The sequence below is a fragment of the Spinacia oleracea genome, chromosome 1 (genome assembly GCF_020520425.1).
Source record: "Spinacia oleracea cultivar Varoflay chromosome 1, BTI_SOV_V1, whole genome shotgun sequence".
Lineage (NCBI taxonomy): Eukaryota > Viridiplantae > Streptophyta > Magnoliopsida > Caryophyllales > Amaranthaceae > Spinacia > Spinacia oleracea.
In genome coordinates this window covers 87448504-87474282 of record NC_079487.1, presented here as the reverse complement: position 1 = coordinate 87474282, position 25779 = coordinate 87448504, and the positions used below count along the sequence as shown (strand labels likewise).

The window sequence follows — 25779 nt, the reverse complement described above, 5'->3', positions numbered from 1 at the left end:
AGATACCTTCTTAGTTTAGGTATGTTACTTCTATAGTTTAGACATGTTACTTTGTTTTTATAATTTTAGAGGAAGTACTTTTTTTAGTTTAGGTATGTTACTTCTATAATTTATACATGTTACTTTTTTTATACGGATTAGTTTTAGGGGAGGTAAATTTTTAGTTTAGGTATGTTACTTCTATAATTTAGACATGTTACTTTTTTTTTATATATATATAATTTTAGAGGAGGTACTTTTTTAGTTTAGGTATGTTACTTCTATAGTTTAGATCTGTTACTTTTTTATAGTTTTAGGGGAGGTACGCTATTGGTTTCGCGCTCGTCACACCATCAAGTTGATGGTGTGACTGGTCTCACAGGAGACGCGCTGTATATTCAATTTCGTATGTGAAAAAATTATAAAAATTTGATATTCTGAAAATACATACCGAAACCAATCTAACAAGATCTTACATGTAATGTTTTGATGTATATAATAGTGAGAATTTACGGTCAAAATTTTTATACTTTGGACATATTTTTCAAATCGTAAAGAACTTTTAGAAACGGAGGTAGTACGTCCTATGGATACGTACTCCATGTAATTTTTTAGCGTTGTTGAGTTATAACTATACTCATTATCTTCTACGTAGTATTTTTTTTAAGAAAGTATCACCTATTGTTATCTGTTAACACGTCAAATAGCTAGGTAGTGAAGTATCTAATCGATAGTCTAAGAAATTTTTTTTTGTCTTGTGAAGCTGGCAATATATTGATTGCACGTACTCTGTAACTTATAAAGTTGTTAACATCGACAACATATTGTTCTTGTTAACAAAAACAATAAAGAGGAAAACAAACTAAAATCGGTAGGAGGTAGTTCTCGACGACGAGCACGAGTGGTCAAATCATGCACTTAAGAAACTCTGAAACGAGCAACCTTTTATATTAGCATAAAATCGGAAATTCCAAACTTTCGGGAAACTTCCTTAGATCAGAAGTTAGCCACAAAACCGTCACATAGACAGAATTGGCATGCTCGATTGTGGACATGCATGGGGATTAAAGATGGAAAAACCACTCCACAAAGGGATCCATATGGAAACATAGTAGTTATTTAGATATGCTCGATTTTGGATGGCGTTCATTCAATCCGGCCAATCTTTATGCTAACTCAAACTATTGTCTTTGGAAAGAGGGAGCTCAATAATAAATATTATTTGGTGAGTAAACAATTCAATACTAAACCATTAAGACGGATTATACTACGTATTCGACACGAGTACGAGTGCTAAATAGCTAATGTTTTTAGTTAATGTTGTTTCATTAACAAATACGTAAGACGTAGTATGTGTAGGAATAATGACTAGTAATGAACGAATAAATTTATCTTAACCAAATCGTGATGTGTACTAACACTGCTTAAAGTTGAAATTTCCCCGTTACGTATATACGACCTCTTGATAATTAACCTCCATGAATACACGGCATTTATCTCGTTCGTGTAGTACAAAAAGTTTATATTGAAAAAGAAATTGATCGTTGCAAAAAAACAAACCAGAGAAATTGTATTTAGAGAGAATATAGATTGATTATTCTTCTTGTGCTTTGTGAGGAATGTTGGAATTTAAAGATGGAAAAGCGCTCAAAACCTGCCTGCCAGGTTTTGGAAAACCGGCAGGTTTTCCCAAAACCTGTCTGCCAGGTTTTCCAAAACCGGCAGGTTTCGAGCGTGAGTTGAAAAACGGACTTAAAAGGCATTTTTTGAAGTGCACCGAAAACCGGCCGGTTTTGAGAAACCGGCCGGTTTCGAGATCGGCTCTTAGTGTTGTCCGTTTTTTATCTTCTCTTTGGATTCCTCTTTTATGATAACCTTTTAAGTATGATTTATGGACAATTATCATTCTGATTATGATGATTAAGTTGGTCCATTATTTCTCTTGATTATGGGGGTTATAAACCCTTCATTATCATGGATTTAATTGGTGATTCAATACCATTGGATTCTTTTGAGTCCTTTGGTTTCTTTGGGTTGTTTTGTATTCTCCTCTAATCCTATAAATACATGCTTCATTTCTTGATTTGTTTACAGAAAATCATTCCCTTATCATCTCCCTTTCTTCCTCTCTTTTGGGCATAAGTTCTGGTAACTCCATCTCACACCCAAGAGTGTCATTGTGTGTTGAGGGTTGTGTAAACCTTAGGGAATGAATCGGTGAATACAATTGTGCACCCCGGTTGCACCGAATCTCGTTTTCAAGGCAGTGGTTTGGTTACCACGGCACAACAAGTTCCGTAAGTCTTACTTTCTTGTTCTTCATTTTAGCCTTGAAAACTCTTAATCTACAACAATTTGAAAACGAGATATTATGTCTATTGTTATGGCTAACTCTATGATGTACAAGACCCTTCCCGACCTCTCTAAGTTGGAGCCTCTTGATGGCAAGAACTACAAGAGATGGTCACAAAAATTATTGATCTTTTTTGAGCAACTTGAAATAGATTATGTGCTCTATGAGGATGTGATTGAAGCAATTGAAGCAAGCAAGGCGGTAGCACCGGATCCCTCCCTTTCGGCGGAAGATGTCAAGAAGGCGGCCGAAGCATTGACCAAGAAGGAGAAAGACAACAAACTTGTTCGGGCTCACATTCTCCATCATGTGAATGGAATCTTGTTTGACCTCCTCATCACCAATCGGTCAAGCAAGTCCATTTGGGACACCTTGCAAAAGAAGTATGGAGCCGATGATGCCGGTAAGAAAAAGTATGTTGTTGGTAAGCGGATCAATTTCAAGATGACGGATGACAAGTCCATCATGGATCAAGTCCATGATTACGAGAACATCGTCACCGACATCTTGGGTGAAGGTATGAAGATGTGTGAAACTCTCCAAGCCAATGTACTCTTGGAGAAATTTCCACCATCATGGAATGACTACCGCAATTCTTTGAAGCACAAGAAGAAGGACATGAACCTTCAAGAACTCATTGGTCATATGAGGACCGAAGAGGCTAATCGCCTCAAGGATAAGTTTGAATCCCTTTCTTTGAATTCTTCTAAAGCTAACCTGGTTGAATCTAGTGCTCCTATGGCTAAAAACAGGTTCAAAGGGAAGAAGAAAAATCATTCAACCAAAGGAAACTTCACTAACAACCACAAGATTCAAAAGACCAAAGGAGCTTGCTATGTGTGTGGAAAGATAGGACACAAAGCCTATCAATGTGACCACCGCCACAGAGCAACTCCAATGGTGCCTCCCAAGCCAACCTTGTTGAAAAGAATGAGGTGATAGCCGCGGTGGTGGTTGAAGCCAATTTGGTGGAGAACAAGGTAGAATGGATCTTGGATACGGGAGCATCAAGACACTTTTGTGCTAACAAGGCTATCATGACGGAATTTGAGGATGCTACCGATGGAGACCATGTTTACATGGGAAATAGTAGCACCGCCGGAGTTCTTGGCAAAGGAAAGGTCCACCTTAAACTCACTTCCGGAAAAACTTTGTTTTTGAATAATGTCTTGTATGTTCCCTCCCTAAGGAGGAATCTTGTTTCGGGTGCCCTTCTCAACAAAGCCGGCCTAAAACTTGTCTTTGAGGCGGATAAGATTGTTATCTCTAAGAATGGAGACTTTGTTGGGAAAGGCTACCTTAGTGAAGGCTTATTTGTGTTGAATGTTTTGAACAATAATGAAAGTACTTCTTCTTTTGCTTACATCGTTGAGTCTATGGATGTTTGGCACAATCGATTAGGACATTTAAATGTTTCTTACATGAAAAAGTTAAAAAACATGAACTTAATTTCTTTTGATAAAATTGACAAAGCCTCTAAATGTCCTATTTGTGTTGAGGCCAAACATACTAAGAAACCTTTTAAGCAAGTGACAACGAGAAGTACTAAATTGTTAGAGTTGATTCACTCGGATTTAGCGGACTTTAAAAATTGCACTACTAGTAGAGGAGGGAAAAATTACTACATAACTTTTGTTGATGACTTTTCAAGGTTTACTAAAGTATATCTTTTGAAAACTAAGGATGAGGCCGAAAGTGCATTTTTAAAGTATAAAGCCGAGGTTGAAAATCAACTTGACCTTAAAATCAAAAGAGTTAGAACCGATAGAGGTGGTGAATATGGAAAATGGTCTTTAAAAGAATTTTGTGAAACCAATGGAATTATCCATGAGCTAAGTTCTCCTTACACCCCACAACAAAATGGTATTGCCGAAAGGAAAAACAAATCTTTAAAAGAGACTATGAATGCCATGCTTCTAAGTTCCGGATTATCCAACAACATGTGGGGGGAGGCGGTTTTATCCGCTTGTTATGTACTCAATAGAGTGCCCCTTAAGAAGTTGGATAAGACACCCTATGAGCTTTGGAAGGGTTATAGTCCTAACATGAGTATTTTGAAAATGTGGGGGTGCTTAGCAAAGGTTGCTTTTCCAGATTTTAAGAAAACCACCATTGGGTCTAAAACTTTTGATTGTGTGTTCATTGGTTATGCTCATAATAGTGCCGCATATAGATTCATGCTTTTGAGTGATCATTCTATTTGTGAATCTAGGGATGCAGTTTTCTTTGAGCATATTTTCCCGTTGAAATCCTCTTTGTCTTCTCATGTGCATGAGTCAAGTGTTGATGTGCCTTTGGATGTTTCTTTGCCTAGTCCTAGTGTTCCTCCTCCTCCCACTATAGTGGAAGAAGTCCAACCTAGGAAGAGTAAACGGCTTAGAGTAGAGACTACCTTTGGACCAGATTTCTTGACCGTTTTTCTTGTAGAAGACTTTGATGTGGATTATTTGAGTGAAATTGTTGTTTCTTTGTTTCTCTTAGAAGAAGACCCAAAGACTTATAGTGAAGCTATGAAATCCATAGATGTTAGTTTTTGGAAAGAGGCCATTAAAAGTGAATTAGATTCAATCATGTCTAATCATACTTGGGACTTATGTGATTTGCCTAAGGGGTCTAAACCCATAAGTAATAAATGGATCTTTACTAAGAAGAAGAAACCCGATGGCTCTATTGATAAGTTTAAGGCTAGACTTGTTATTAGAGGTTTCACTCAAAAAGAGGGAATTGACTTTTTTGATACCTACTCACCTGTGACTAAGATTGCCACCATTAGGACTTTGGTTGCTTTAGCGGCAATTCATGACTTAGTGGTCCATCAAATGGATGTTAAAACGGCCTTTCTTAATGGTGATCTTGATGAGGAAATTTACATGACTCAACCGGAAGGCTTTGTAGTTAAGGGTCAAGAGCATAAGGTGTGTAGACTTAAAAAGTCTTTGTATGGTTTGAAACAAGCTCCTAAGCAATGGTATGAAAAGTTTGATTGTACTCTTAGGAGTGATGGCTTTGTGACTAATTTTTCGGACTCTTGTGTGTATTCTAAAGTGTTTGATTCCTCTTGTGTTATTATTTGTCTCTATGTTGATAACATGGTTATTATGGGCACTAACCTTGAGGTTGTGAATTACACTAAAGATTTTTTGTCTACTAAGTTTGAAATGAAGGACTTAGGTGAAGCCGATGTGATCCTTGGTATTCGTTTGACAAAATCCAAGGATGGGTTCTCAATGAGTCAATCTCACTATGTGGAGAAAATCTTGAAGAAGTTCGATTGCTATGATGTGGAGCCATGTAAGACTCCTTATGATGCAAGTGTAAAGCTTACAAAGAATAAGGGTTCAAGCGTATCTCAAGAGCAATATGCCAAGGTAATAGGAAGTGTAATGTTTTTGATGAATTGCACACGTCCCGACATTGCCTATGCGGTAAGTAGATTAAGTCGATATACTCACAATCCTAGTAGTGAACATTGGAAAGCACTTCATCGATTACTTGGGTACCTAAGGGGTACCATGGAGGTATGTTTGCATTTTAATCGCTTTCCTAATGTTTTGGAAGGTTATTGTGATGCTAATTGGGTGTCCGATAATGATGAAGTGGTTTCTACTAGTGGTTATGTGTTTATGTTGGGTGGAGGTGCTATTTCATGGAAGTCCTCGAAACAACCATGTTTAGCCCGCTCCACCATGGAATCTGAATTCATTGCTCTTGAGTTGGCAGGTCAAGAAGCGGATTGGTTAAGGAGCCTCCTAGCCGATATCCCATTGTGGGGGGAGAGAACTTCCTCGGTATCCTTGCATTGTGATTCTCAAGCGGCAATTGGTGTGGCTAATAATAGCAACTATAATGGTAAGAAGAGGCACATACGCCTTAGACATAGTTCGGTGAGGCAACTACTCAAAAATGGAGTGATTGCATTGAACTATGTAAGGTCCGAAAGAAATTTGGCGGATCCTTTGACTAAGGGGTTGGCAAGGAACCAAGTTCTTGACTCGTCGAGGGGAATGGGGCTTAAGCCCATGAAGTGAATATGATAAGAATTACTAATATTCCATTCCTATGGCAGTTTGTGTTTGTAATGCTTAGTGTAGGTTGAATTCGTTGGAATTCTTAATGGATTTATACTTACGTGGTAGGTGCTCTAGCTAAGCATTTGAGAAATCCACCGTTGAAATTTATGTGGAGGTTGAGTTTGTTTAAACTCTTAATGAATCCTAAGAGATGTTTTGTGCTATTGAGAAGCACAAGGGATTCACCTACGTGGTTGTGAAGACTCGCCATCTTCCATGGAAACTTGGGCGGTTTCCTAGAGCTTCCATGAGAACTAAGGTAAACGCATGGCTTAAAACGCGTTCACTTTGCGGAGTTTACTAGATCTTTGGGGTGATGTATGTGTTGTGGGGGGCTTGACTTAAATCTTAGAGTTTCAAGGTTAGTCCACTCTTTGATCAAAAGTTTAAGGGTTTCAAGGTTAGTCCACCCTTGGACTTGTAAGTCATTGTTCCACTTCACTAAACATTTGGTTTCAATTTACTTAAATGTAACACCGAATGCTATGTATTGATCTCCTCTTATGCCCAATATTTTCCTCTTCCATTTGATATCTTTTCTCATCTTTAGTGGGGGATTGTTGGAATTTAAAGATGGAAAAGCGCTCAAAACCTGCCTGCCAGGTTTTGGAAAACCGGCAGGTTTTCCCAAAACCTGTCTGCCAGGTTTTCCAAAACCGGCAGGTTTCGAGCGTGAGTTGAAAAACGGACTTAAAAGGCATTTTTTGAAGTGCACCGAAAACCGACCGGTTTTGAGAAACCGGCAGGTTTCGAGATCGGCTCTTAGTGTTGTCCGTTTTTGATCTTCTCTTTGGATTCCTCTTTTATGATAACCTTTTAAGTATGATTTATGGACAATTATCATTCTGATTATGATGATTAATTTGGTCCATTATTTCTCTTGATTATGGGGGTTATAAACCCTTCATTATCATGGATTTAATTGGTGATTCAATACCATTGGATTCTTTTGAGTCCTTTGGTTTCTTTGGGTTGTTTTGTATTCTCCTCTAATCCTATAAATACATGCTTCATTTCTTGATTTGTTTACAGAAAATCATTCCCTTATCATCTCCCTTTCTTCCTTTCTTTTGGGCATAAGTTCTGGTAACTCCATCTCACACCCAAGAGTGTCATTGTGTGTTGAGGGTTGTGTAAACCTTAGGGAACGAATCGGTGAATACAATTGTACATCCCGGTTGCACCGAATCTCGTTTTCAAGACAGTGGTTTGGTTACCACGGCACAACAAGTTCCGTAAGTCTTACTTTCTTGTTCTTCATTTTAGCCTTGAAAACTCTTAATCTACAACAAGGAAGAAAGGCTCACTGTAACACCCCGACTTCTAAACACCATAAATTAGGTTAATTATCTTTAATTAGCAGCGGAAACCCTAATTTAGTCGGAGTGTCACATGCCTATTTCCCTCGTGGGAAATACAAGGCGACATAACCTTTTTAAATTACTAAATAAACTTTAATAATAAACACTTTTAACATCTGATTAAACATTAATATTAAAATCTAACTCAAATCATGAAATCAAACTTAGACTTTAAATAATACATCCCTTTATTACTAATGACATAGTTATCTTTACTAAACATCAATCGTGAATTTGGTGGTTGCATCCTCACTCTAAGGCATCCCATGATCTTCTTCGTACCTAAAACAAAAGCAATATCGTGAGCCGAGGCCCAGTAACATACTACCCTAACAGCGTAAACTCATTTCAATTCATTTTATTTACTTTGCAATCAGGGAGAATAGAATATAGTAAAACACTTTCATAAATGCATTATAATAAAACATAATTTATAACTTGAAACTTTAATAGTTCCCATTATCTTTCATAAAACATTCATTTTACTTGGTAACTGACAAGTTAGCCTTGCGGGACGTCTCCCACCTTGCGATAGTCCTCAAGGAGCACTCTCCCTTGTTGGACATACGCCCGTACCTAAATAGTTTCTCTTTTAGCTTGCGGTAACCCTCAAGGAGCACTCCCCCTTGTTGGGTGTCCCGCGGTACGGCGGTACGTGCACGACCTAAAAATAGTAACCCCACTAACTGCCAGAACCTGTTACACTTTTATTTATCATGTTTCGTATCTTATTAATAACTCGTAAACATCATCTTATAAAATCATTCATAAACATATTTAAATATCATCATTCATAAAACACACTTCATAAATACATTTCATATCCCACAATCCAATAAAAACACATCATTATAAACATATTTCATAATCACATAAACACATTTTATAAGGGGATTGTGGGTGTTAGCAATAGATGTTACCTCAACCGTAGTTTATACTTCCTGTTCGATGGACCGTTCTTCCTGAGCTCCGAGAATACTTATACGATTAAATTACCAAAATTAGTAATTATATACAATTATGAATATAGTTGTTAATAATCATATTTTAGAAAAACAAGTTTTATAAATTATGTAAATCCATTATGTAGAATAGCATTAAAACTTACCCAATTACGTAAATCCATTATGTAAATCATGAATATAGTTGTTAATAATCATACTTGAAGAATCTATTAGGAGTATTACTTGTATTACGTAGAATAGCATTAAAACTTACCCAATTTTGTCTTTAGTGGTTGGTAAGTATAGTTGACTTTTTTTTTTTTTTTTTTTTTTGAAAAGAAAATATTAGCAGCATATTAATTGGGATTTGGAGCAAGGTCCCAACCACCTGGTTTCACATTAGACGAAACAGAGGCAAGAAAAAGGAGAGGTGAGGCGTGCGTGAGTTAGCGGCAACATCACTAGGGTGACACATGGAGGTGGTCAGGTGGTCGGAGTTTCTGGGCGGCAAAGTTCAGTGGTGCTTCCACCGGTGAGGTGATGCGGTGGTGACAATGGTGGTGGTTCGCGACGGCGAAACAGCAAGGAAGGGGGAAGGGTCGTGCGAACGGGGAAAGCAGGGAAATGGGTGTTTCCGGTCGATTATGGGCGGCGAAAGAGGTGTACAGGCAGTGAGGGTGGCTGGGAAAGGTGGGCGGAGTGCGGTGGTTGCGGCACGGTGGCGGAACAGCAAGGGAAAGGGAGTGCGAACCGGGGAGGGGATGCGGGGGTGTTTGCGGTGGTGGAAGTAGTTGCAGTGGCAGAGCTGCGGTGTCTATGGTGGTGGCCACAAGAGGTGGCGTTGGTGGTTTGTTTCGAAACAGGGGAATAGCTAGAGGACTTGAGGTTTTTTTGTTAGATTACTCCACCGAATTGTTGTGAAAATGGGAAACAGATTTCATCTCTATTTATAAGGTAATTGGAATTCAATGGACATCACCCATGATCTCAGCATGGAAGTAGAGTAAAGAAGAAGGAGAGGTACTTGGGGGTCAAGAAAATGAACTTAGACTGCATTGTGGGTAAAGAGGAGTCAAAGAAACTAGGAAATTTTGACCCTTATTGTACCCATACACGTAGGAGAAGGGGGGAAAGCTAGGGGATTTCCCTTTTTTTTTTTTTTTTTTTTTAAATTTTAAATAGCATTTTGGGTTATTTCATAAGGTGGGTAAAATTCAGAAATTCCTTTGCTATATTTAGGAATCCTATATAAATAGAAATGTTTAATTAAAAACAGATTGTGAAATAATTCTTTAATAAATATCGTTAACATAAAATAAATTTAGTTTTCGAATAATATAGGAACGTTCCGAAATTATTAAAATCCTTTATAAACTACGAAATAATAATTAAGATTTAAAAGGTAGCTTAAGCTCGTAAATATTAAATTATAAATCTAAAATAAATAAATCGTGTAACAATATTAAAATTCAAGCGACATAAAACTTCGTAAACTAAAATCAAGTTCGAAATTAGGATTTAAAACGGTTTTAAGCTAAGTAGAAATAATTAAGCATAATTAATCAAGTTTTTAAAAAAATTCGGGGTATTACACTCTTACCCCCTTAGAAAAAGTTTCGTCCTCGAAACTTGAAAATTAAACCTATAAAATGATTGTTCTGAATCGAAAATATTCGAAATAAAAGTATGACATTTTATTTTAAAACCAAGATCTCACAATTGTATATCAATTCCGACAATGTCTAGCTTTCATTCCGCCATCTTCTTTGATGACTCAGCTTCAACTCGAGACCTAGAATTGAAGAGTAAAGAATACAAAAGGGGCAAAATTATATATCGACCCTTAATCGTCATTAAGGTCAATTACATTCTGCCAGCATCTTTCGTACCTCCACTTTACTTCATAAAATAGGATCGAGGAGCAAAGAACATAAAAGGGGCAAACTTGTTAGCTTAGACTAGGCTCCCATTTTACTTTGTGATATCTTGTTTGAAAATATTTTTCTTACCAAAAATAGTAATATTTAATGCAAAATTTATGACTTTGAAAATGAGAATAAATATTTATCTAACAATTGCAATACTCAAATAATTCGTAAAAGTCATTTATTATAACAATCTCATACTCTGAGCTCAGGAGAACGTCCACCGAAGTCGGCTTCCATGTATAACGATTAGATTACCAATACAATCATGTCAGCATAAACATAATCCATAAAGCATATCATAAAGACATAATTCATAAATTGAAAATTTTCACATTCAACATAAGCATAACATTCATAATCATTCGATCTAACACACGAGCATGGTTGATTCATAACACGTTTACATAAAACCTCGTGATTCGTACATTATATTGTTCTTAGGCGACTATCTGGAGATGTTGCGTTTTCGTTTGCTCTTGAGCTTCTTTGCTGCAGGAATCTTGTCGTTGACTTTCTTTATTCGATTCGTTTTGATTTCGATCTCCTATCTTTTCCTCTACGTTGAATAACTTCGTTGACTACGTTCGTTGCAGGGGTTCGAGTCAATCACGTGATAGAAAATACATCGTTGGACATACGACTTCGATCGTTACTTATTCTTAGTATTTCAGGTAGACAACCCTCGTATTTCGCGGATAATGCTAAGTCATCAAATGTGCCTTTATCAGAAACAATCTATCTTCCAGAAAACTTAGTTCAGACTACCTGGTTTTATAGACATGTCGTTTTGTCGATTTCCTATTCTCAATTTCATTGCATTCCTCAATCATTCATAACTCATTTCGAATTTCATAACAGTCATTGATATCATCAACCTGATACACATACTAATTCTTGATAACTCATTTTGGTAGAATCCTCAAAACTTTATATGCAAACTCAATTTCGTCTTTTCGATCACCACAAAACATGTTTTCCCATAACATTTTACAAACCTTAAATTATCTCTCTTAGCTTTCTTTATGGAGATTATCAAGCATCCTTTCAGATAAATACATAAAAAAAACAATCCTTATAATTATGCGTAATGGTAATCTAAGAATCGATTTCAATCGTAACTTCAATGCTTTAAACCTCGATTTAATTGTTGATTCGCCACTTACGAAATACAAACTCATGCTCTTTCGATACTCTATCATTCAATCTTTTGATATACTAATTCCTGATAACTCCTTTTGATAAAATCCTCAAAATCTTATTCATATGTCAACTAAAACGGGTCTTCTACCCTAACTCATGTGGTTCATAACATTTATGTATAACTTCTTAGCTTCCTTAATAGAGGCATATTAATCATCTTTTAGATACTAGACTTTTGTACTTATACACCAAAATATTTATCATGGATAACACGGGAAGGTAACCCTAGAATCAATTTCATTCATAATTTGAACACTATAAACCTATAATAACCTTAACTTAATTAGTGATCCACCACTCGTGAAATACAACCTTATGCTCGTTTGATACTTAACATTTATACTATCCTTAAAGATTCCATAACCATAAAAATTCCTCAAAACAATTCATATCCACAAAATCTTTGTGTTCGCATCGTGCTTTAACTTAACTTCTTTCAAGAAAACAGTAATGCTTAAACTTTGCCTAGTCTGTCTAGGGTAGGAAACTCATAACATGATAAACATGGGAAGTTCGGATCCAAAGCGAGAGAGATAAATTGAAATAATACTAATGTTGGCGCCATCGTGAATGTTGTGCTTGTTGTGAGCTTCGTTCATGGCATCGTTAATGCCCTCGACAATCGATATTTCGCATAATATATTCAATCAGGAAAACATAAATAACAAGAGAATAAATCCCTTTAATCCCGTTCCTACACTCACACTCATTCCATTTTAACTTGAATTGATTTTAAAATATTCTTTTTAACTTATTCCTTAAAATTCTTGCTTAAAGCCTAATGAATTTTATTTCGTGCAAAACCCGTAAGGTTTAGCACTTATGGTCGCAGAACTTTGGCTCTGAATACCAAACTGTAACACCCCGACTTCTAAACACCATAAATTAGGTTAATTATCTTTAATTAGCAGCGGAAACCCTAATTTAGTCGGAGTGTCACATGCCTATTTCCCTCGTGGGAAATACAAGGCGACATAACCTTTTTAAATTACTAAATAAACTTTAATAATAAACACTTTTAACATCTGATTAAACATTAATATTAAAATCTAACTCAAATCATGAAATCAAACTTAGACTTTAAATAATACATCCCTTTATTACTAATGACATAGTTATCTTTACTAAACATCAATCGTGAATTTGGTGGTTGCATCCTCACTCTAAGGCATCCCATGATCTTCTTCGTACCTAAAACAAAAGCAATATCGTGAGCCGAGGCCCAGTAACATACTACCCTAACAGCGTAAACTCATTTCAATTCATTTTATTTACTTTGCAATCAGGGAGAATAGAATATAGTAAAACACTTTCATAAATGCATTATAATAAAACATAATTTATAACTTGAAACTTTAATAGTTCCCATTATCTTTCATAAAACATTCATTTTACTTGGTAACTGACAAGTTAGCCTTGCGGGACGTCTCCCACCTTGCGATAGTCCTCAAGGAGCACTCTCCCTTGTTGGACATACGCCCGTACCTAAATAGTTTCTCTTTTAGCTTGCGGTAACCCTCAAGGAGCACTCTCCCTTGTTGGGTGTCCCGCGGTACGGCGGTACGTGCACGACCTAAAAATAGTAACCCCACTAACTGCCAGAACCTGTTACACTTTTATTTATCATGTTTCGTATCTTATTAATAACTCGTAAACATCATCTTATAAAATCATTCATAAACATATTTAAATATCATCATTCATAAAACACACTTCATAAATACATTTCATATCCCACAATCCAATAAAAACACATCATTATAAACATATTTCATAATCACATAAACACATTTTATAAGGGGATTGTGGGTGTTAGCAATAGATGTTACCTCAACCGTAGTTTATACTTCCTGTTCGATGGACCGTTCTTCCTGAGCTCCGAGAATACTTATACGATTAAATTACCAAAATTAGTAATTATATACAATTATGAATATAGTTGTTAATAATCATATTTTAGAAAAACAAGTTTTATAAATTATGTAAATCCATTATGTAGAATAGCATTAAAACTTACCCAATTACGTAAATCCATTATGTAAATCATGAATATAGTTGTTAATAATCATACTTGAAGAATCTATTAGGAGTATTACTTGTATTACGTAGAATAGCATTAAAACTTACCCAATTTTGTCTTTAGTGGTTGGTAAGTATAGTTGACTTTTTTTTTTTTTTTTTTTTGAAAAGAAAATATTAGCAGCATATTAATTGGGATTTGGAGCAAGGTCCCAACCACCTGGTTTCACATTAGACGAAACAGAGGCAAGAAAAAGGAGATGTGAGGCGTGCGTGAGTTAGCGGCAACATCACTAGGGTGACACATGGAGGTGGTCAGGTGGTCGGAGTTTCTGGGCGGCAAAGTTCAGTGGTGCTTCCACCGGTGAGGTGATGCGGTGGTGACAATGGTGGTGGTTCGCGACGGCGAAACAGCAAGGAAGGGGGAAGGGTCGTGCGAACGGGGAAAGCAGGGAAATGGGTGTTTCCGGTCGATTATGGGCGGCGAAAGAGGTGTACAGGCAGTGAGGGTGGCTGGGAAAGGTGGGCGGAGTGCGGTGGTTGCGGCACGGTGGCGGAACAGCAAGGGAAAGGGAGTGCGAACCGGGGAGGGGATGCGGGGGTGTTTGCGGTGGTGGAAGTAGTTGCAGTGGCAGAGCTGCGGTGTCTATGGTGGTGGCCACAAGAGGTGGCGTTGGTGGTTTGTTTCGAAACAGGGGAATAGCTAGAGGACTTGAGGTTTTTTTGTTAGATTACTCCACCGAATTGTTGTGAAAATGGGAAACAGATTTCATCTCTATTTATAAGGTAATTGGAATTCAATGGACATCACCCATGATCTCAGCATGGAAGTAGAGTAAAGAAGAAGGAGAGGTACTTGGGGGTCAAGAAAATGAACTTAGACTGCATTGTGGGTAAAGAGGAGTCAAAGAAACTAGGAAATTTTGACCCTTATTGTACCCATACACGTAGGAGAAGGGGGGAAAGCTAGGGGATTTCCCTTTATTTTTTTTATTTTTTTTTAAATTTTAAATAGCATTTTGGGTTATTTCATAAGGTGGGTAAAATTCAGAAATTCCTTTGCTATATTTAGGAATCCTATATAAATAGAAATGTTTAATTAAAAACAGATTGTGAAATAATTCTTTAATAAATATCGTTAACATAAAATAAATTTAGTTTTCGAATAATATAGGAACGTTCCGAAATTATTAAAATCCTTTATAAACTACGAAATAATAATTAAGATTTAAAAGGTAGCTTAAGCTCGTAAATATTAAATTATAAATCTAAAATAAATAAATCGTGTAACAATATTAAAATTCAAGCGACATAAAACTTCGTAAACTAAAATCAAGTTCGAAATTAGGATTTAAAACGGTTTTAAGCTAAGTAGAAATAATTAAGCATAATTAATCAAGTTTTAAAAAAAAATTCGGGGTATTACACTCTTACCCCCTTAGAAAAAGTTTCGTCCTCGAAACTTGAAAATTAAACCTATAAAATGATTGTTCTGAATCGAAAATATTCGAAATAAAAGTATGACATTTTATTTTAAAACCAAGATCTCACAATTGTATATCAATTCCGACAATGTCTAGCTTTCATTCCGCCATCTTCTTTGATGACTCAGCTTCAACTCGAGACCTAGAATTGAAGAGTAAAGAATACAAAAGGGGCAAAATTATATATCGACCCTTAATCGTCATTAAGGTCAATTACATTCTGCCAGCATCTTTCGTACCTCCACTTTACTTCATAAAATAGGATCGAGGAGCAAAGAACATAAAAGGGGCAAACTTGTTAGCTTAGACTAGGCTCCCATTTTACTTTGTGATATCTTGTTTGAAAATATTTTTCTTACCAAAAATAGTAATATTTAATGCAAAATTTATGACTTTGAAAATGAGAATAAATATTTATCTAACAATTGCAATACTCAAATAATTCGTAAAAGTCATTTATTATAACAATCTCATACTCTGAGCTCAGGAGAACGTCCACCGAAGTCGGCTTCCATGTATAACGATTAGATTACCAATACAATCATGTCAGCATAAACATAATCCATAAAGCATATCATAAAGACATAATTCATAAATTGAAAATTTTCACATTCAACATAAGCATAACATTCATAATCATTCGATCTAACACACGAGCATGGTTGATTCATAACACGTTTACATAAAACCTCGTGATTCGTACATTATATTGTTCTTAGGCGACTATCTGGAGATGTTGCGTTTTCGTTTGCTCTTGAGCTTCTTTGCTGCAGGAATCTTGTCGTTGACTTTCTTTATTCGATTCGTTTTGATTTCGATCTCCTATCTTTTCCTCTACGTTGAATAACTTCGTTGACTACGTTCGTTGCAGGGGTTCGAGTCAATCACGTGATAGAAAATACATCGTTGGACATACGACTTCGATCGTTACTTATTCTTAGTATTTCAGGTAGACAACCCTCGTATTTCGCGGATAATGCTAAGTCATCAAATGTGCCTTTATCAGAAACAATCTATCTTCCAGAAAACTTAGTTCAGACTACCTGGTTTTATAGACATGTCGTTTTGTCGATTTCCTATTCTCAATTTCATTGCATTCCTCAATCATTCATAACTCATTTCGAATTTCATAACAGTCATTGATATCATCAACCTGATACACATACTAATTCTTGATAACTCATTTTGGTAGAATCCTCAAAACTTTATATGCAAACTCAATTTCGTCTTTTCGATCACCACAAAACATGTTTTCCCATAACATTTTACAAACCTTAAATTATCTCTCTTAGCTTTCTTTATGGAGATTATCAAGCATCCTTTCAGATAAATACATAAAAAAAACAATCCTTATAATTATGCGTAATGGTAATCTAAGAATCGATTTCAATCGTAACTTCAATGCTTTAAACCTCGATTTAATTGTTGATTCGCCACTTACGAAATACAAACTCATGCTCTTTCGATACTCTATCATTCAATCTTTTGATATACTAATTCCTGATAACTCCTTTTGATAAAATCCTCAAAATCTTATTCATATGTCAACTAAAACGGGTCTTCTACCCTAACTCATGTGGTTCATAACATTTATGTATAACTTCTTAGCTTCCTTAATAGAGGCATATTAATCATCTTTTAGATACTAGACTTTTGTACTTATACACCAAAATATTTATCATGGATAACACGGGAAGGTAACCCTAGAATCAATTTCATTCATAATTTGAACACTATAAACCTATAATAACCTTAACTTAATTAGTGATCCACCACTCGTGAAATACAACCTTATGCTCGTTTGATACTTAACATTTATACTATCCTTAAAGATTCCATAACCATAAAAATTCCTCAAAACAATTCATATCCACAAAATCTTTGTGTTCGCATCGTGCTTTAACTTAACTTCTTTCAAGAAAACAGTAATGCTTAAACTTTGCCTAGTCTGTCTAGGGTAGGAAACTCATAACATGATAAACATGGGAAGTTCGGATCCAAAGCGAGAGAGATAAATTGAAATAATACTAATGTTGGCGCCATCGTGAATGTTGTGCTTGTTGTGAGCTTCGTTCATGGCATCGTTAATGCCCTCGACAATCGATATTTCGCATAATATATTCAATCAGGAAAACATAAATAACAAGAGAATAAATCCCTTTAATCCCGTTCCTACACTCACACTCATTCCATTTTAACTTTAATTGATTTTAAAATATTCTTTTTAACTTATTCCTTAAAATTCTTGCTTAAAGCCTAATGAATTTTATTTCGTGCAAAACCCGTAAGGTTTAGCACTTATGGTCGCAGAACTTTGGCTCTGAATACCAAACTGTAACACCCCGACTTCTAAACACCATAAATTAGGTTAATTATCTTTAATTAGCAGCGGAAACCCTAATTTAGTCGGAGTGTCACATGCCTATTTCCCTCGTGGGAAATACAAGGCGACATAACCTTTTTAAATTACTAAATAAACTTTAATAATAAACACTTTTAACATCTGATTAAACATTAATATTAAAATCTAACTCAAATCATGAAATCAAACTTAGACTTTAAATAATACATCCCTTTATTACTAATGACATAGTTATCTTTACTAAACATCAATCGTGAATTTGGTGGTTGCATCCTCACTCTAAGGCATCCCATGATCTTCTTCGTACCTAAAACAAAAGCAATATCGTGAGCCGAGGCCCAGTAACATACTACCCTAACAGCGTAAACTCATTTCAATTCATTTTATTTACTTTGCAATCAGGGAGAATAGAATATAGTAAAACACTTTCATAAATGCATTATAATAAAACATAATTTATAACTTGAAACTTTAATAGTTCCCATTATCTTTCATAAAACATTCATTTTACTTGGTAACTGACAAGTTAGCCTTGCGGGACGTCTCCCACCTTGCGATAGTCCTCAAGGAGCACTCTCCCTTGTTGGACATACGCCCGTACCTAAATAGTTTCTCTTTTAGCTTGCGGTAACCCTCAAGGAGCACTCTCCCTTGTTGGGTGTCCCGCGGTACGGCGGTACGTGCACGACCTAAAAATAGTAACCCCACTAACTGCCAGAACCTGTTACACTTTTATTTATCATGTTTCGTATCTTATTAATAACTCGTAAACATCATCTTATAAAATCATTCATAAACATATTTAAATATCATCATTCATAAAACACACTTCATAAATACATTTCATATCCCACAATCCAATAAAAACACATCATTATAAACATATTTCATAATCACATAAACACATTTTATAAGGGGATTGTGGGTGTTAGCAATAGATGTTACCTCAACCGTAGTTTATACTTCCTGTTCGATGGACCGTTCTTCCTGAGCTCCGAGAATACTTATACGATTAAATTACCAAAATTAGTAATTATATACAATTATGAATATAGTTGTTAATAATCATATTTTAGAAAAACAAGTTTTATAAATTATGTAAATCCATTATGTAGAATAGCATTAAAACTTACCCAATTACGTAAATCCATTATGTAAATCATGAATATAGTTGTTAATAATCATACTTGAAGAATCTATTAGGAGTATTACTTGTATTACGTAGAATAGCATTAAAACTTACCCAATTTTGTCTTTAGTGGTTGGTAAGTATAGTTGACTTTTTTTTTTTTTTTTTTTTTTGAAAAGAAAATATTAGCAGCATATTAATTGGGATTTGGAGCAAGGTCCCAACCACCTGGTTTCACATTAGACGAAACAGAGGCAAGAAAAAGGAGAGGTGAGGCGTGCGTGAGTTAGCGGCAACATCACTAGGGTGACACATGGAGGTGGTCAGGTGGTCGGAGTTTCTGGGCGGCAAAGTTCAGTGGTGCTTCCACCGGTGAGGTGATGCGGTGGTGACAATGGTGGTGGTTCGCGACGGCGAAACAACAAGGAAGGGGGAAGGGTCGTGCGAACGGGGAAAGCAGGGAAATGGGTGTTTCCGGTCGATTATGGGCGGCGAAAGAGGTGTACAGGCAGTGAGGGTGGCTGGGAAAGGTGGGCGGAGTGCGGTGGTTGCGGCACGGTGGCGGAACAACAAGGGAAAGGGAGTGCGAACCGGGGAGGGGATGCGGGGGTGTTTGCGGTGGTGGAAGTAGTTGCAGTGGCAGAGCTGCGGTGTCTATGGTGGTGGCCACAAGAGGTGGCGTTGGTGGTTTGTTTCGAAACAGGGGAATAGCTAGAGGACTTGAGGTTTTTTTGTTAGATTACTCCACCGAATTGTTGTGAAAATGGGAAACAGATTTCATCTCTATTTATAAGGTAATTGGAATTCAATGGACATCACCCATGATCTCAGCATGGAAGTAGAGTAAAGAAGAAGGAGAGGTACTTGGGGGTCAAGAAAATGAACTTAGACTGCATTGTGGGTAAAGAGGAGTCAAAGAAACTAGGAAATTTTGACCCTTATTGCACCCATACACGTAGGAGAAGGGGGGAAAGCTAGGGGATTTCCCTTTTTTTTTTTTTTTTTTTTTTTAAATTTTAAATAGCATTTTGGGTTATTTCATAAGGTGGGTAAAATTCAGAAATTCCTTTGCTATATTTAGGAATCCTATATAAATAGAAATGTTTAATTAAAAACAGATTGTGAAATAATTCTTTAATAAATATCGTTAACATAAAATAAATTTAGTTTTCGAATAATATAGGAACGTTCCGAAATTATTAAAATCCTTTATAAACTACGAAATAATAATTAAGATTTAAAAGGTAGCTTAAGCTCGTAAATATTAAATTATAAATCTAAAATAAATAAATCGTGTAACAATATTAAAATTCAAGCGACATAAAACTTCGTAAACTAAAATCAAGTTCGAAATTAGGATTTAAAACGGTTTTAAGCTAAGTAGAAATAATTAAGCATAATTAATCAAGTTTTAAAAAAAATTCGGGGTATTACACTCACAATATATAAAACGGAAAAGCTAACCAATTAATTTCGGAAGGAAATTAAATCAACAATCAATTTGTCTTTGATTGGTACCAATTGACAGAATTAAATCAGCAACCGTTATGGAAAACATATGATTACCATACATGTCAAAGTAGTTGTTACGCAATACTGAGCTGTAGCAAAAAGGCCCCACCTACACCAGCGAACGCGCAGCGCCACACGCCCTCAACCGGTCCGACGTGCGCACATGTGTACAATTGCTTAGAGCTACATCTTTTGTCTTCTAACAAACATACTAGTTGAAAGGTAATATATAAAGTAGGTGAAATACTTGTATATTTTCAATGAGGGACAACAACTATTTTATTCTTTTGAATCAAAACCAACAAATGAGGAAACTCCAATAGTATGTTCTTCAATCACACTATTAGTATTTGGGATCATGATGTATGTAACTCTATACTACAAGTGTACACCATGTGTTCAAAAAGGATTTAGACTAGTCTTATATGCACGTGTTGCGTCCGAATATGAAGAAAAAAATAATTGCATTGTTATATCTTAACCTGAAATAACATGATGCTTTATAGAATGTTTTATGATCCTTTTCCTTCTCAACACTTTATAAAACGGGTGAAAATGCTATTGCGGCGGCAAAAAATCACGATAAGAAGCGGGTTGAGCCAGTCTGGGAGGTTGTGACTCTGTGAGTAGATGACTACTATCAGGGAGAAGGTGGTTAGAAAAGGGGATTTGATAGTTAATAGTAAATAAAAATTCGTAAAAATTATAATTATGGAGAGAATAAAGGGATTACAAATTTAAGAGAGTGAGAATTAAGGGATTACAATTTTTTCATAAATTACGAAGGTGAGAATTTAAAGATTTCATATTTAAAATGGTTCAACATTTTTTCAAATTTGTTGTTGACTTTTGGTTGTCATGTTGCAAATGTCTTACATTTATTAAAATATGAAAAAATTTATGCATTAGAATACCTTATTTGCAATATGACATTAAATAATCAATTTTTAGAATTATTACAGTTCAGTTTTTCAATTAAATTGTGAAAATTACCAAGGGTATTATATTATATAGAGGGACACCAAAAGAAAATTTACTAAAATGATATTAGGAGTTCCCATATAAAATAGAGATTGTACGTTGATAGGAATAAAGGTAAAATATGGGTTACAACTAATTAATTGAAATTAACTTAATTTCTTAAAGAGTCTCTTGGTACTTTTTAATACTTTCTCTCTCTACTTTTCCTCTCGTGAAAGAAACCCCCCCCAAAAAAAAAACCCTAACGCCGCACTGCTTGCTCGCTGGTGGTCGTAGCCTTAACGGCCGCCGGCGAGCTTGCGTTTATCTGGCGTAGTGGTAGTTATTAGGTTGTTCTTGCCGGCAAAGAGGTAGAGATCGAAGAAGGATCGTCGCAATATTTGCTTCAAAGCCCCCTTAGTGTTCATCTCTTGCTTGTCGGAGTTTTTCGTTCTTAAATTCCGTAAGAAGCTAATAGTTGGAGTCAACCATAAGAAGCTAAGTCAAATTCGATTTCGGAGGATTTCGTTTGACCGGATCTTCAACCTTGGTGCCTATTTCCAGATCTTCCCCAAGACGCCGCCACCGTTTAAAAAAAAAAAACAAAACCGCTGGTAAAGGTAAAATTTTAGGGGTTAGGGCTTCTATTTTGGGATAGGAAACACTGGTTTTAGGGATGTGTTCTGATTTTCTTAGGGTTTGGTTGTTTTAATTCCGAAGCTAACATTGTCGTCGCGGTCTTGTAGTGTCGGATTACGTCGATCTTGACGGTAAAGGTAAAGATTGAGTTAGGGTTTCTGTTTCGGTCTTAATTTCGTTCACCTGTGTCCCTAGTAAGGTTTTGGCCATTGTGGGTTGTATACCTCTCTTTGTTATCCTCTGTTTGCTTAGTGGTTTATTTTCCTTCTTGTTGTTATGTTTTAATGTTGGATGTTATTAGATTGGTGATGGTAGTAGGGTTGTTATTTTTTGCTTGTGTTGGTAAATTCCTGTTTAAGTTTGTTGATGTTGGTAATCAATTGTGGTTCTGGTTGGTGTGGATGTCAATTGGAGAAGTTGTGGCAGTGAAGAAATGGGGGTTAGTTTTTAGATGTTGGGAGTTAGTGTGTAATGTAGTCCTTTCCTCTTTTGGAGTATGGAGTTCGATTTTAGGAGGAAGTGAAATGAAGGACTTATTCACCTTCGAAAGTGGCCTTGGAAAAAAGTCTCCAGGTAGTTTGGCGAGGGAAGGAGGAGATTATGACATGAAGGTTTGGTGTTCTTGGGTTTTAGTTGTTAGTTGGTGTTTGGGATTAACTTTTGTTAATTTCCAATTTAGGTTAGCGTTGGGGTTTGATCTCAACGTTTTCAAAATCATTTATATGAATGTTGCTCCCCATTTTTTGGGGATTCATAGTATGCTACTCGAGTTACTCTTGGTGACTCATGATGCTTGTGAGCGATTCACAAGCTCTTTGCAACTAGCTCAAGACATTGTTTCTATTCCACTTCTTTCTTTGTCTTCCAAGGCTTGCAGGTTAACGACGAAGTGTGACATCAATTACTACCCCAACTCATGCTTTATCTCCTATAAAGAAATCACAATCACAACCAATGGTGGTTTTGGCACGATATCATCTCAATGGTGGTGCAAGCAAGGCATTATCGGCAAACAAGGGCTGACACAAGGGAATACTACTACCTGTTCGGATTATACCGGCCAATTTTGTGTTTTGAATGTTATTTAAGTTATGTAATGGTCTCTAAAGACTATAGTAGTGTAGTTTGCTTAGGTTGTAATAAGTGAACTTTGTTTTGTTTTTATGCAAATTAAGCCTATGTCAAAAAAAAAACCTAATTAATTGAAATGAAATAAGAAAACTATATAGATACTTAAGATGCATTTGTATGTTAGTGATTCCTACCTCTGTTTCATAAAAATCTTTACGCTTATTTGCACAAATATTAAGACAAAAGTATAATAGTTCGTTAAATATAAAAAAAAAAATATCGATAAATTAAGAGAAATATGTAAAAAGGTGGGTGTATGTAAGAAAAAAAAAGAATAAAGTAAGAGAAAGTGAGTGAAAAAATATTGTTGGGTAAGAATGATAAAGTAGTCATTTTTCACATCAAAAAATAGAGTAAAGCAAAGTGTAAAGAATATTATGAAACCGATTAAAACGAAAAGTTAGAGATCACTTTGAAACGGATATATAGGAGGTAATAAAAAAAAATTCTAAGAAAAATGAATTTTGTTTGTATTTCAAATGTGTAAAATAATTTATCCAAACGGTAGAAAGTTTTTTTCCCTTTTGCAAGGAAGGGATATTTATATACCTTATTTTCCGCAATCCAACCTAATTTAACTAATGAACTTTTTGAATTGGTTAATCGTGAGCGTGAGATTTAATTAAAAGTATTAGTTAATATTTGAGTAGTTTAAGGCATGTGCAACACACGGTAACTATTAAAATAATTTGTTATTTTAATAGTTACTAAATAAAAGACTTTTGATTTTAGGATAACGTGAAAATAAAAAGGATAGATGGAAAAGTATAAATTCAAAGTTGTGCAAAAAAATATTCAAATAAGCTAAATTTGTATATTACAATAAAAAGTTTAAGATTATAGTTGTGTACTTGTATGTAGATTGATCTAACAAAGTTAACCAAACCCGAATGACTGACCCGACCAAGACTAATTTTCGAAAAGACCTGAGCATGACTGAGTTAGTCAAATGCAACACATTTTGAATTGAGTAAAACTATGATAAATGGACTTTTAATGTTAGTCTATTACCATGTATTATTTTATTTAATTATCATTCATACTTACCATGTATTATATTATTAACAATGCATGGACTAACATTAGAATTCTATTCATAAATATTATTTAAATTTTTTATCAGATTAATAAGTTATAATAATATAGAAATAAAATCATATCATAAAGGAAAAATTAATATTGATTCAACTTTCCTCCAATAATATATTATGTAATAACATTTATGGTAATTGAATTATATTTTGTATTTCATTTTTATCTTAGTATCCTAAAAAGGTAATGTAATTTTTTTTAAAGAAAAAAAATTAAATGTTTTGGCGGAAAAAAATGCACCAGGAAGTGACACGTGTCATCTCTGGTGTCTGTTTTAGTATAATGTAACTAGTCTTATATGCACGCGATGCGTGCGAACTTAAAAAGGAAATTTTGATCCGCTTAAGAAAACATACTGTAAAATCAAGATCAAATCATAAATTCTTTTGTTTTATCTTAAAAGATTTTTGACTTCTAAAGGACATACAATTGCTGGAACACACTCTAGAATCTAAATACACCAAGACGGAGACACTGGAGCGAGCATTCTTGCACATTTATTTTACTCAAATTTGAGGAAGTGGAATTGTTAAAGCTAAGCTAGCATAAACCTTAAATACAAAAGATCTAAGGTTCACCATGCATGTAAAACATCATCAACCAGCTATAAAGTACTAATCCCTTCATAACAACCATGCATTTATAAGTTTAAGTAGAAGCGGCTGCTTTAAACCTAGCAAAAATGATCTCGGAAAACTCAGCAAGCTTAGCAGTGTCAAGCATGTAATCCTTGACAGAATCATCAGCACAGAACTTGTCAGCCCAGACTAGGAGGTTACGCATCTTCTCCTTGTTCAGCAACTCAATGTTGTTTGTCTTTTCAGTGACGCGCAACCATCCCAAGTAGCTCCCAAAGGCGATGTCAAGGTAGACAATACTATCACCCCCGAAAAAGGACTTCCCTTGGTTGCATTTGACAAAGGCATCCTCAATCAATGACAACCCTTGTGTTGTTTTCTCTAATGTTGCTTCTTTTGCTTCCTCTGTTTGTGCTTTTGTTGTTCCTTGTAAACTTGGGAACCACTGCATTTTGTTCTTTTTTGAACAATTTACTCAAACGTTTAATTTTCAATACAAACGTTCCAAACCACACTAATTAAGTATCTGAATCATAACTAATGGATTGTGTCTGCGCTTCCTAAAATGGAATGATGTAGTGCAATGATCTCTAGTGCAATTGAATAGTGCACACAACATCAAGTTGTATGAAATTATGAAATTATCATAACGTTTTCATCAAATCTTCATAAAATAGAGTTTATAATTTCAATTATAAATCCCCCAAAATCAAGTCCAAATAATTTAGAATTTCAAAAAATAAAAGGTGAAATTTCTCATAAAACACCAAAAACTCAACAAAATAAGATGGTCTACAACAAAACCTCTTATATGCACCAGAATTTATATGAATAAACAAAATAAGATGAATACAGAAAATTTCTCATAAACAATCAAATGAGAAACATGTCGAGTACCTTGAATTCGCAAATAAACAGGTAAAAATAAAATCACAGCAAACATCCAAATAATAGATTAATTTTCTCAAAATAAACCAAACCGAAACTTCTAAAACAACATAAATTATACCTAATGATTTTTTGGACGACCATCCGCCT

At 35.3% G+C, this 25779-nt stretch overlaps 1 protein-coding gene and 3 long non-coding RNA genes across 4 annotated transcripts; all 4 read right to left on the bottom strand.

The window, feature by feature from the left end:
• Positions 1 to 7722: 7722 nt before the first annotated feature.
• On the bottom strand, positions 7723 to 10075 carry LOC130466005 (uncharacterized). Its single transcript, XR_008926014.1, has 3 exons — positions 8982 to 10075; positions 8684 to 8741; positions 7723 to 8045 (listed from the first exon to the last, which is right to left on the bottom strand). It is a non-coding gene; the product is annotated as an uncharacterized lncRNA (long non-coding RNA).
• Positions 10076 to 12740: 2665 nt separating this feature from the next.
• LOC130466004 (uncharacterized) lies at positions 12741 to 14703 on the bottom strand. The gene is made up of 3 exons (XR_008926012.1): positions 13963 to 14703; positions 13665 to 13722; positions 12741 to 13026 (listed from the first exon to the last, which is right to left on the bottom strand). It is a non-coding gene; the product is annotated as an uncharacterized lncRNA (long non-coding RNA).
• A 2982-nt stretch (positions 14704 to 17685) lies between these two features.
• On the bottom strand, positions 17686 to 19634 carry LOC130466003 (uncharacterized). The gene is made up of 3 exons (XR_008926011.1): positions 18944 to 19634; positions 18646 to 18703; positions 17686 to 18007 (listed from the first exon to the last, which is right to left on the bottom strand). It is a non-coding gene; the product is annotated as an uncharacterized lncRNA (long non-coding RNA).
• Positions 19635 to 24811: 5177 nt separating this feature from the next.
• On the bottom strand, positions 24812 to 25192 carry LOC110775490 (glutathione S-transferase U17-like). The gene has a single exon (XM_021980091.1). It carries the CDS (start codon positions 25190 to 25192, stop codon positions 24812 to 24814), a length of 381 nt encoding a protein of 126 aa, XP_021835783.1.
• Between the last annotated feature and the right edge of the window lie 587 nt (positions 25193 to 25779).